Source organism: Vipera ursinii (genome assembly GCF_947247035.1).
Source record: "Vipera ursinii genome assembly, chromosome: Z".
Taxonomy (NCBI): domain Eukaryota; kingdom Metazoa; phylum Chordata; class Lepidosauria; order Squamata; family Viperidae; genus Vipera; species Vipera ursinii.
In genome coordinates this window covers 62,515,493-62,527,684 of record NC_139517.1, presented here as the reverse complement: position 1 = coordinate 62,527,684, position 12,192 = coordinate 62,515,493, and the positions used below count along the sequence as shown (strand labels likewise).

The following is a 12,192-nucleotide window of genomic DNA, read 5'->3' as shown; positions in this document are numbered from 1 at the left end:
TTCTTACCAGTGACAGTTTTCTCAACAATTAATTACATTTACATTGGTGGATTTAATTCTATTTTTTCCATATAAGCCTTCTCACACTTTTATATTTCTTAAGCAATAGATAAAAAAGTAGAAAGAGAAAAGAAAAGAAAAGAAGAGAGAGACAAAAAATAGGAGGAACAGAAGAAGAAAGGGAAAAAAGACAAAAGCAATGAAATACAAAAAATAACATACTACTTGAAATATGTATCCCTCCTAACTTAATATAAATTTATTCCCTCAATTTCTTATTCTTTTTAACCATAGCTGAGAATATATTTAATCTATTTAAACTTTAAGCATTCCATTCAATAGAAATTGAGTCCTAAGTACATAGGACTTTTCCCAATTGTGAAAGTCATAAATCCAGTAACTGTGGAGTTATGGTTACCAAAAGAATTGAAGTGAGTTTACCTAAGTGTTCCATTCCAGCTTATTGAAATCATTCAAAAAATCCAGTTTAAGACCAGAGGCAGAGGAATCCCCTTCTCCTATACTGGTGGAGGGAGAGAAGCATTATGAAATTAAGAAAATACTAGACTCAAGGATTTCTATGGGGAAGTTACAGTACCTGGTCCTGTGGAGAGGCTATCCCTTAGCAGATGCTGAGTGGGTAAAAGCCCAGGATGTTAAAGCTGATCGATTGATACAGAGGTTTCATGACAAATCCCTGCAATGTCCAAGGTGATTATGTCTGAATATTTGAATATGTGTACTCATTGTTTCCTTATATCTATTTTTCCCCAGGGGGTCGGCATGTCAAGGTTGAATTGCTAAGATGCTTGCTAACCTCTCTAGCTGCTCAACTTGCTATAGAAATGGGGGAGGGGAGTCCAGGAAATAAAGGGGAGTTTCTGGAAGCCGTCCAATGACTGTGAAAACCAAGATCATCCAAAGCAGGTGTCTGGTTAGAGAAGTGGACCGTTCCCATAACAAACAGAAAGAATGTGATTGGCCAACATGAACACATGGGTGGTGATTATGAAAAGCTATTGGTAACTAGCCAGAACTTCACACAGGAAACTTAGAGTTGATATTACTTCTTCAGTGCCTGGATGTGTATTCAACAAAAATTAACTCTGATGGCACCTCAAGGCTGTAGAGTTTCTTTAATGTTGAATTTGCCAGCCAGAGGGTTGACAGAACTATGGAGGCCACTGTGCTCTTAGCAGAAATTTTATTATAGCTTTCCCCAGATCTGTGGCTTGCAATAATCCTGCCTCTGAGCTCTGCAGGCAGTTCCTTTGACATCATGCCCTTTGCTGTTCTACAATATGCATTGTCAGATGTGAGGCCTTCTATAGAGAGGTGTGCGCCTTTCCAAATCATGTTCAATCAATTTAATTTACCACAAGTTGACTCCAATCAAGATATAGAAACATGTCAGCAACAATCAAGAGAAATGGGGCACCTGAAGTAAATTTCAAGTGTAGTTGTAAGGGGTCTGAATGTGATATTTTAGATTTTTTTTTATTTTTAATAAATTTGCAGACACTTCTAAATTTCTCTTTTCACCTTACATTATGGGGTGCCAAGTATAGATTAATCAGAAAAAAATGATTTTCAACAACTGTAGAATCAGGTTGCAGCATAACAAAACTGACCAAAATGCAGGAAATCTGAATATGTTCTTTATTTATATTCATTTTTATTTTTCCATTTCTTCCACAAACAAATCAACACATAAATACATATTCATAAGTTTGGGTGCTGCTCGTCCATTTCCCCTTTCACTGTATCCACACTCCTTCTCTCTCTTTCCTCTTCTCTACCTTCTTTCTCCCTTTCTTCTTTCTTTCCTACTTCCCTCTTCTTCCTCTCCTCTCCTCTCCCTCACCACTCCCCTCCCATTTCTCCCACTTCTCCTCCTCTTTTCCTCTAACCTTCCTACTTCCTTCCCCCTTCTCTATTCTCTTCCCTCTCTCCTCTCCTTTCTTCCCTCCCATTCCTCTTCCAAAACAATTCAGGGGTAATGTCCGAGCAGCTCCTCTCCTTAGATTTTCAATATCTATATTAGGTATGATAACATAAATTTTCTATTACGTCAATATTTCTATAAATCTGGCCTTCTTGGTATATACTTCTATAAATTTTTATACTACCTCCGGTTATTCAATACTGTGTCAACTGGGTCTCCCTCCTTATCTCCTCATTTTTCTTCAATCTAAATTAGTGTTAGCCATCTTTTAAGCATATTCTCTTTTTCACCCACTCATAAATTTTTCCCCAAATTTCATAATACTCTGACTCTATCTTTAATTATCATTGTTAATCTATTCATTTCCGCACATTCCATTATTTTCCCAACCACCTCTTCTTCTGGAGGAGCTTTCAGTGCCTTCCAGTTTTGTGCAAACACAATCCTAGCTGCAGTGGTTATATGAATAATCAAATATGTGTTCTCTTTGCTATATTTCTCTGGTAAAATACCCAACAGGAATATTTCTGGTCTTAGTTCTATACGTTGTTGTATCATCTTTTCTATCCATGATCTGATTATATTCCAATAGGTTTTAGCTTCTGCACACATCCACCACATATGATAGAAAGAGCCTGGTATTTGATGGCATTTCCAACATTTCATAGATCTGTCCTTAAACATTTTAGCTAGTCTTTCTAGAGACATATGCCATCTGTAGAACATCTTGTACATATTTTCTTTATACGCAGTCGCCATTGTCAGTTTATAGTTTCTTTCCCATAATTGCTGCCATCTATCTAATTCAATCATGTATCCAAAATTTCTTGACCATTTTATCATTGACTCCTTAACTTGTTCCTCCTCTAATTCCCTATATAGTAAGTAGCTATACATTTTTAATCCATTTTTCTTCAGTTCTCGTGAGTATTCCATCTAACTCTGTTCTCCCCAAATTAAAACCATCTATTTTAGCATCTTTTTCATATATAGATTGTATTTGTGTTCTCATGTACCAATCCATCTTTATTCCTTGTTCCTCTAATTGTTGTTGGTTTTCAGCTTCCCCGTGTCTGTTAGTAGGTCTTTATATCTTATAAACATATTGGGGTATATTAAAGCTTCCATAGTGGAGAGCCAATCTGGTTTCCTCAAGTAATGCTTTCTCTTTATTTTCTCCCAAACCATCAATAAAGAATTTCTGATATGATGTCTCTGGAAATATCTGTGTATTCTATTTTTCCCATACCATATGAATGCATGCCATCCCAACTGTAAGTCATGTCCCTCTAATGTCAATAATCTAGTATTCCTCAGTAAGATCCATTCTCTCATCCATGACAATGCTGCAGCCTGGTAATATAATTCCCAATTAGGTAAGCTAAACCCACCTCTGAGTCTTGCATCCTGTAACATTTTTAGATTAATCCTTGCCTTTTCCCCCTGCCAAATATATTTCAAAATTATTTTATTTAGTCCCTCAAAATATCTCTTTTCCAATCTTATTGGTATTGTTGAAACAAAAACAATTGTGGTAATGTATTCATTTTGATTATTGCAATCCTACCCATTAATGATAGTTGTACCTTTTTCCATTTATCCAAATCTACTTCGATTTGTCTTTTCAATTTATAATAGTTATCTTCTTTAATTGTTATACATCTTGCTGTCAGATGAATCCCCAGATATTTTACCTTCTTTACAATCTGTATCTCTAACTTTCCCATCAATTCTTTTCTTTGTTTCCAGTAATATTTTTCATTAACATTTTTGTTTTATCTTTATTAATCTTCAAGCCTGCTACCTCACCATATTTTTCTATTTGTTCTATTAATACAGGACCTGTCTCTAGTGGCTCCTCCAAGATAAATACTAGATCATCTGCAAAAGCTTTTAGCTTATATTCTTCTCTCTTAACTTTCATACCTTTTATATCCTTATTCTGTCTTATAGTTCTAGTTAGTATCTCTAGTGTCAATACAAACAATAATGGGGATAAAGGGCATCCCTACCTTGTTCCCTTCATAATATTAATCTTTTCAGTCATATCTCCATTAATTGTTATTTTGGCTATTTGCTTATTGTAGATTGTTTTAATTGCATTTATAAATTTCTCCCCAAAATCCATAATCTATAGTTGTCTTATCATGAATTGCCAATTCACATTGTTCAATGCTTTCTGCACATCCAAAAACATCAATGCCATCTGTTTTTCGAGATGTGTTTCATAATAATCTAATGTGTTTAATATAATTCACATATTGTCTTTAATCTGTCTTTTGGGCAGAAACCCATTTTGATCCATATGTATAAATTTGTTTAGGAACTTTTAAAACCTTTCAGCAATGATTGATCCAAATATTTTATAGTCCACATTCAGCAAGGAAATTGGTCTATAGTTCTTTATTTTCTGTATTTCCATTTCTTCCTTTGGTATCAGGGTAATAAGTGCTTCTGACCACGAATCTGATATCTTAGCTTCAGAGAGGAGTTCATTATAGAGTTCCAGCATTACATTGCCTAACAAATTCCTGCAATGTTCTATATTGAATAAAGCTCCCCTCATCTGGGATCTGATTGAGGAGGAAGGCACAGACCTCGCATGCATTACGGAAACTTGGTTAGGCCCAGAGGGAGGAGTCCTTCTGAATGAATTATGCCCACCAGGTTTCCATGTGCTGTACCAGCCTCAGGCTCAGAGTAGGGGCGGTGGGGTGGCATTTGTCATTAAGGAGGCCCTTTGCCCGTGGGAGGCCACTGCCCCTCAGATAGGCAGATGTGAGTCCCTCCTCCTGAGCTGGGGCCCTGGAGGTCAGTTGGGCCTGTTGCTTGTGTACCTTTCTCCCAGCTGCATGGCAATGGCTCTGCCCAGGCTACCCAACACTCTCTCGGGGCTGGTGGTTGAGTTTCCCAGACTTATGGTTCTGGGGGATTTCAACCTGCCCTCCTTGGGGGGGGATGTCGATGGTGGCCCAAGAGTTCATGGCTTCCATGATGACCATGGACCTGACCCAGATTATTCAGGGTCTGACCCATGAGGGGGGAAACACGCCTGACCTTATTTTTATCTCCAGGCAGTGGCTTAATGGTCTGGGTGGGGTCTCTCCAACTATTCAACCCCTTTCATGGACAGATCATTATCTCCTGCAGCTGGGCCTCCATTACACCACCTCTCGCTGCTGGGAGGCAGAACCGACCAGGTGGTTCCAACCCAAGCACCTGATGGATCCAGAAAGGTTTCAGACAGCACTTGGATTGATTCCTGCCTCCCTTTCCCACAGCCCAGTCAAGACCTTGGTTGACACCTGGCAATGGACTGCTTCTGAGGCTCTCAATCACATTGTGCCTTTGTGGCCTCTGATCTGGTGCAGGTCCCGGTTGGCCCCTTGGTTTTCTGTGGACCTACGGGAGATGAAGCGCTGGAGGAGGGGCCTAGAGAGCATTTGGAGATCCAGTCGGTCCAAATCTGGCCGAATACAGTTAAGATCTTTTACCAGATCTTACCTTGTGGCAATGGAGGTGGCGAAGTGTGCCTACTTCACCACCCTCATTGCGTGTGCAGATAATCGCCCGGCCACCCTGTTTAGGGTGACTCGTTCCCTTTTAAATCAGGGGACAGGGGAGGACTCCTTGCAAGGATGGGCCAAGGAGTTTAGTCAGCATCTGCTGGACAAAATCGCTCAGATCCGGACAAGTCTGGACTCCGACTGGGCAGTATCTGATGAGGGGGAAGCGACGGGTCTGGCCGACATTATTTGGGAGGAGTTTGACCATGTGACTCCAGATGAAGTGAACAGGATCATGGATAGATTAAGTGCCGCCACGTGTTTGTTGGACCCGTGTCACTCCTGGCTGGTTTATCCAGCTCGGGAGGTCACACGAGGCTGGCTCCAGGCAGTGATTAATGCTCCTTTGAGTAAGGGGTGCATCCCTGCCACTTTGAAGTAGGCAGTGGTGAGGCCCCTCCTCAAGAAACCTGCCTTGGACCCAGCTATTATGAATAATTTTCATCCTGTCTCCAACCTTTGTTTTCTTGCAAAGGTTGTTGAGAGCGTGGTGGCACGGCAGCTCCCATTGGTCCTGGAAGAAACTGAGTATCTGGTTCCGTACCAATCAGGTTTCAAGCCCGGGTACAGCACAGAAACAGCATTGATCGCACTGGTGGATGATCTCTGGCAGGCCCGGGATAGGGGTTATTCCTCTGTCCTGGTCCTATTAGATCTCTCAGAGGCTTTTGATACCATCAACCATGGTATCCTGCTGTGACATCTTGGGGGGTTGGGAGTGGGAGGCACCGTTCTATGGTGGTTCTCCTCCTACCTCTCGGGCCATTCGCAGATGGTGTTGGCAGGGGGGTAGAGGTCAACCCCAAGGCCCCTTGATTGTGGGGTGCCCCAGGGGTCAGTCCTCTCTCCCCTCCTGTTCAACATCTATATGAAGCCACTGGGTGAGATCATCCATGTTTTCGGGATAAGGTATCATCAATATGCTGATGATACCCAGCTTTTCATCTCTACCCCGAACCAACCCAGTGATGCCCTCGATGTGATGTCCCGTTGCCTGGAAGTGGAATGAATCTGGATGGGGAAGAACAGGCTCCAACTCAACCCAGCCAAGACCGAGTGTAGTCCATGATATTTCATTCCGGTGTTGTAAAGTCCCCTCGGCATCTTCCAGTTGTTTAATCCATCTCTTCTCTTTCTCTTTTTTAATTTTATATGTCAACCATCTCCGTGGTTTGTTTGCATGTTCAAAAAAGGTTTGTTTAGCTGCCTTTATTTTCATTGCCACTTCTTCATTTTCTATTAAGTTCATTTTATGCTTGTTCAACTCCATTATTTTTTTTAACTTTTTTGTTTTGTGTATCTTTCTGTAATTCTTTCTCAAGAGTCTTATATTCTTCCTCCAGTTTTTCCCTAATTTGTCTTTTCTGTTTATTCTTTTTCCCCATATAAGATATAGTAAGTCCTCCTCATGTACGCTTTCGCCGTATCCCAGACATTTTGAAGTGAGGTATCTTCTGTTTTGTTTTCCTTAAAGAAGAAAGTCGTTTCTTTTTCCATATATTGCTGGAAGTCTTTTTCATTCAATACCATTTGATTTAATGTTGACCTTGTTATTTTCTTTTGTCCTTTCCTTATAATTGTGACTGGTTTGTGGTCCGCCCATGTGTTTGTTTCTATGTTTATATTTTGTGTATTTGTGAATAAGTCTATTGATGTCCATATCATATCTATTCTCTACCAGGACAGGTGTCTGTTAGAATAGAATGTATATTGCTTCTTTTCCGGATATTTTTCTCTCCAAACATCTAATATATTTAATTCGTCCACTATATTATGAAAATATTGTGGAAGTGGTCTCCTTAGGGTCTTTTTTTTGTTGTATTATAATCCAGCCTGGCCTTTACAATAGCATTGAAATCTCCAATCATAATATGCTTTCGAATTCCAATTCTATTATTTTCTGGTGTAATTTTGAATAGAAGTTTTCTTGGTTTTCATTTAGGGCATAAATGGCTACCAATAAAGTTTTTTTACAATTCATAATTACTTCCACCATTAAAATTCGCCCTTCTTTGTCTGAATATATCAATTTGGTTTGTATTGCTTTTCGAATATATAATACCACACCTCTTTTACTCTGATCTGCAAGTGAGGTATATAATTCTCCCAATTTTGGATATTCTAATAGTTTTTTATGTTGTTTCCTAATATGAACTTCTTGTAAGCAAATTATGTCCATTTTTAATTTCCCCAATTTATTTAGTATTCTTTTTCTTTTTATAGCCAAATTTAGTCCATTTACATTTATTGAAATTGCTTTATCTCTTCTTCCATGATTATTTATTTGAAGTTTTAGTTGTTCTTGTTATTCTCATCTCTCTTTGCTCTTTTGCCTCTTTCAAAAAGAAATCTGAATACATTCTGAATGCACTGTATAATGACTGTTTAACTCTGAACTGCTTAATAATGTGCAGTATTTCTCCTGATGCTGTCACTGATAAGAAAGTATCAATTAGATTACAAGGATTTGGGCATAGTATATTTAAAACACTTTCTTTTAGTGACGTTACATGCTTTGGTTGAAGCAGATTAGCAGATTATCTAATCAAGTTTGATCAATGCATTTCTTTTCAAGAAAAGCTGAATAACTCATAAGATAAATTAAAAACATCCTTGTTTCAGATCATGAAACTCTGCTGCATTTAATTTTCCATTTCTTATCTTTGCAGATGGCAATCCATATACCTGGTGGATTGGGAATGCTAATGAAAAGCACTACTACTGGGGTGGCTCTGGACCAGGCATTCAGAAGTGTGCCTGTGGCATTGAACGTAACTGTACTGATTCAAAATACAATTGCAACTGTGATGCTGATTCGAAACAAGAGTAAGTGAGATATTATATTTTGTTTATAATTTAAATGCTTCAAAGTAAGGTTCTACATTTAGGCAAGAAAAACCAAATGTACAGGTATAGTATAGGTGGTACCTTGCTCAATAGTAACAACTGTGAGAGGGATCTTGTAGTCCTAGTGGACAATCACTTAAATATGAGCCAACAGTGTGCTGCAGCTGCCAGAAAAGCCAACACAGTGCTAGGCTGCATTAACAGAGGAATAGAATCAAGATCACGGGAAGTATTAATACCACTTTACAATGTCTTGGTAAGGCTACACTTGGAATACTGCATACATTTTTGGTTACCATGTTTTTAAAAAGATGTTGGGACTCTATAACAGAGAAGAGCAACAAATATGATCAGGGGACTGGAGGCTAAAACATATAAGGAATGGTTGCTGGAATTGGGTATGTCTAGTTTAATGAAGAGAAGGATGAGGGGTGACATGATAGCAGTGTTTCAATATCTCAAGGGCTGCCACAAAGAAGAGGGAATCAAGCCATTCTCCAAAACACCTGAAGGCAGGACAAGAAGCAACAGATGGAAACTAATCTAAGAGAGAAGTAACTAGAACTAAGGAGAAATTTTCTGACAGTTAGAACAATTAAGCATATTAACAACCTGCCTCCAGAAGCTGTGAATGCTCCAACACTGGAAATTTTTAAGAAGAGACTGGACAGCTATTTGTCTGAAAGGGTGTAGGCTTTCCTGCCTGAGCAGGGTGTTGGACTAGATGACCTCAAAGGTCTGTTCCAACTTCTTCTTCTTCTTCTTCTTCTTCTTCTTCTTCTTCTTCTTCTTCTTCTTCTTCTTCTTCTTCTTCTTCTTCTTCTTCTTCTTCTTCTTCTTCTTCCTATTACTACTATTCTTACTATTATTATTATTATTGATCATCGCACAGTCAGCCAGATGTTCAGATTGGATTTGGCATTTTTGTCTACCTATCAAGTCCTTACCAAGGACCTGGGATAGGCAGATGTGAATGTTTGATGGTATTACAGATATTGTCACAGGATGGAAGCAGTTCCTAGTTAAGGCCACCTTTTGCAATTGACTAATGGTGAATTTGTCAATGCAAATGGTGTTCAAGTGGTGCTCCAGTTGTTTTGGGATTGCACCCAAGGCAGCTATTACTATTGGTACTACCCTTGCTTGACTTTGCCACAGTCTTACTATTTCTATTTGAAGGTCTTTGTATTTTGTTATCTTCTCCAGTTCTTTCTCATTTATTCTGTACTGCTACGTCCACTATCCAGACTTTTTTGTCTTTCTTATCAACAATTCTTAGGTCTGGGATATTATGTTGCAGGTGCTTGTCTGTTTGAATTCTGAAGTCCCAGAGCAGTTTAACTTTATCATTTTCTATGACTTTCTCTATTTTATGATCCCACCAGTTTTTGCTTACAGGCAAATGATATTTATTACAGATCTTCCAATGCACCATTGTTGCTACTTTGTCATGCCACTGCTTGTAGTCAGTCTGTGTGATCTTCTTGCAGCAGATTACCAGGTTGTCCACTGTTTCTTCAGCTTCTTTGCATAGACAGCACTTACTGTCTGTTGCTGTCTTCTCAATTTTGACTTTGTATGCATTTGTCCTTAAGGCTTGGTCTTGTGCAGCCAGAATTAGTCCCTCGGTCTCTTTCTTCAATTTTCCTGCTCTTAGCCATTGCCAGGTCTTGTTATTATCTGCTTTCCCAGATATTTTTTAAATGTACTGGCCATGTAGTGCTTTGTCTTCTCATGCCTCTATTCTGTTCTTCATTTGGTCTTTCTTGTAGGCCAGTTTGGTCTCTCCAGTAGTCAGTAAGTCTTCCTGATATACTAATTTCAGTGCATCTTCATCATTGTCCTTCAGATATTCTTCCAAAGCCATTTTTTCTTCTTCAACCATCTTATGTACTTGCAGTATTCCATGTCCACCTATTTGCCTTGGTAGATAGAGTCTGTCAATGTCACTGCATGGATGAATGACATGATTCATTGTCATTATTTTTCTGGTTTTCCTATCCATTGCTTTTAGTTCTGCTTGAGTCCAGTCCACTATTCTGACTGGAATTGCCCAGGTGTTGATTGCCTTCATGGTATTTCCTCCATTGAGTTTGGACTTTAAGATCTTCTTCACTCTCTTGATGTATTCACCTCTAATCTTTTTCTTGACTTCAGTGTGCTTGATTTTGTCAGCTTGAAGGATACCCAAGTATTTGTACTAAAATTCCTCATCCATTTATTTTTGTGGGGCATCTTTATTCCTTCAGTTTATTATTATTAAATAGTGACATTCAAGCTTATATAAATAAGATCAGAATATTGTTAGGTTCAATGCAACTATTAAGAACATTAAAAAATAATTTCACCTGGTGATTTTTGACCCTAGCTTAGGTGGCTACAAGATAACTAGATGAAGAATGAAACTACCTCCTAGTAATTAATATAAATAAGTTGAATTATTTTGCTGGTAGTTTATGACCTGGAATATTAAATTAAGCAATCACTACTCTTTTAGCCTATTTACTGAGTGATTATTTTGGTAGATACATGTATTTTATTGTACTGATCTGTGTGAATATCTTTTATCTCTTGGACTTCCCATATATTTTTTTCTGTTCAGTTAGGAAAACATATTTTAATTTTTAAAAAATATTTAATTTTGATACTGAAAATCTAAGAAGATTCAAAAAACTTTTTTAACATGAGCAATCTGAAATTAAAAATAATCTTATGTTACTAATTTGATTCTTAGTAATTATATAAATTTGTGGTAATGGTTTGAAAGTCTTGACAATGACTTCATAAATAAAGGTAAAGGTAAAGTTTCCCCCGTACATGCGTGCTAGTCGTTTCCGACTCTAGGGGCCAGTGCTCATCTCTGTTTCAAAGCCGAAGAGCCAGCGCTTGTCCGAGGACGTCTCCTTGTTCATGTGGCTGGCATGACTAGACGCCAAAGGTGCACAGAACGCTGTTACCTTCCCTCCGTAGTGGTCCCTATTTTTCTACTTGCATTTTTATGTGCTTTCGAACTGCTAGGTTGGCAGAAGCTGGGACGAGTAACAGGCGCTCACTCTGCTACGCGGCACTCGGGATTTGACCTGCCAAACTGCTGACCTTCTGATCAACAAGCTCAGTGTCCTAACCCACTGAGCCACCGTGTCCTTGATTTCATAAATAAGGATTGATAATGGTTTACTGACAGTGTGAACTGAAAATTTATACCATTACATTATTAATAGTTGCTAACTTGCAAAAGCTACACAGTACATCTGGGATAAATGGATAGTTAAATATATGAATTTATAGAAAATGATGATCAATTAAAGAGGCTTTCTTTCATATGATTTTTAGTTGAGGGTGGAAGAATCAAAAGCGTTATAAACAAAGACAATGAAAGGGAAAGGGGAAGTAGCAAAATAAATCAGTTTATGAAAAGATAGATCATAAGGGGCTGAGCTTCTAAAATAAGGCAAACAAATTATGTAAGAGATATCTAAGTAGATATTAAAAGTCTATGAGGGATTCTTCATGTGTCCGGTCCAATCCATGATCAAACAAGCATCCAATGTTCTTCATAAGCAGGCATATACATAGAATGAAGGCTATTGCTAAGCACATTGGTTTGTGCTTAAATTGTAAGCCGCCCTGAGTCTTCGGAGAAGGGCGGGATATAAATGGGATTAAAATAAATAAATAAATAAATTATCCACTGACTGATGCATTGAATATTGACCACATTAACCAGTTTTGGATGACTGTATTCCAGTGTTCATATTAAAACTTTTTTTTGCTATTTATGCAGTTTCCTAACTCTTATCTTCAAGTGTGAGCAAAATATGACTATGATAAGAT

At 38.4% G+C, this 12,192-nt stretch overlaps 1 protein-coding gene across 1 annotated transcript in view; it reads left to right on the top strand.

Moving 5' to 3' along the window:
* The window catches only part of CNTNAP2 (contactin associated protein 2), a gene marked incomplete at its 5' end in the record, with an annotated part of 1,430,381 nt that overhangs the window by 1,065,469 nt on the left and 352,720 nt on the right, over positions 1–12,192 (top strand). The window contains one exon of the mRNA XM_083378276.1: positions 8,181–8,337. Within this exon, the coding sequence (XP_083234402.1) occupies positions 8,181–8,337 (157 nt within the window). The remainder of the gene's footprint in view (positions 1–8,180; positions 8,338–12,192) is intronic.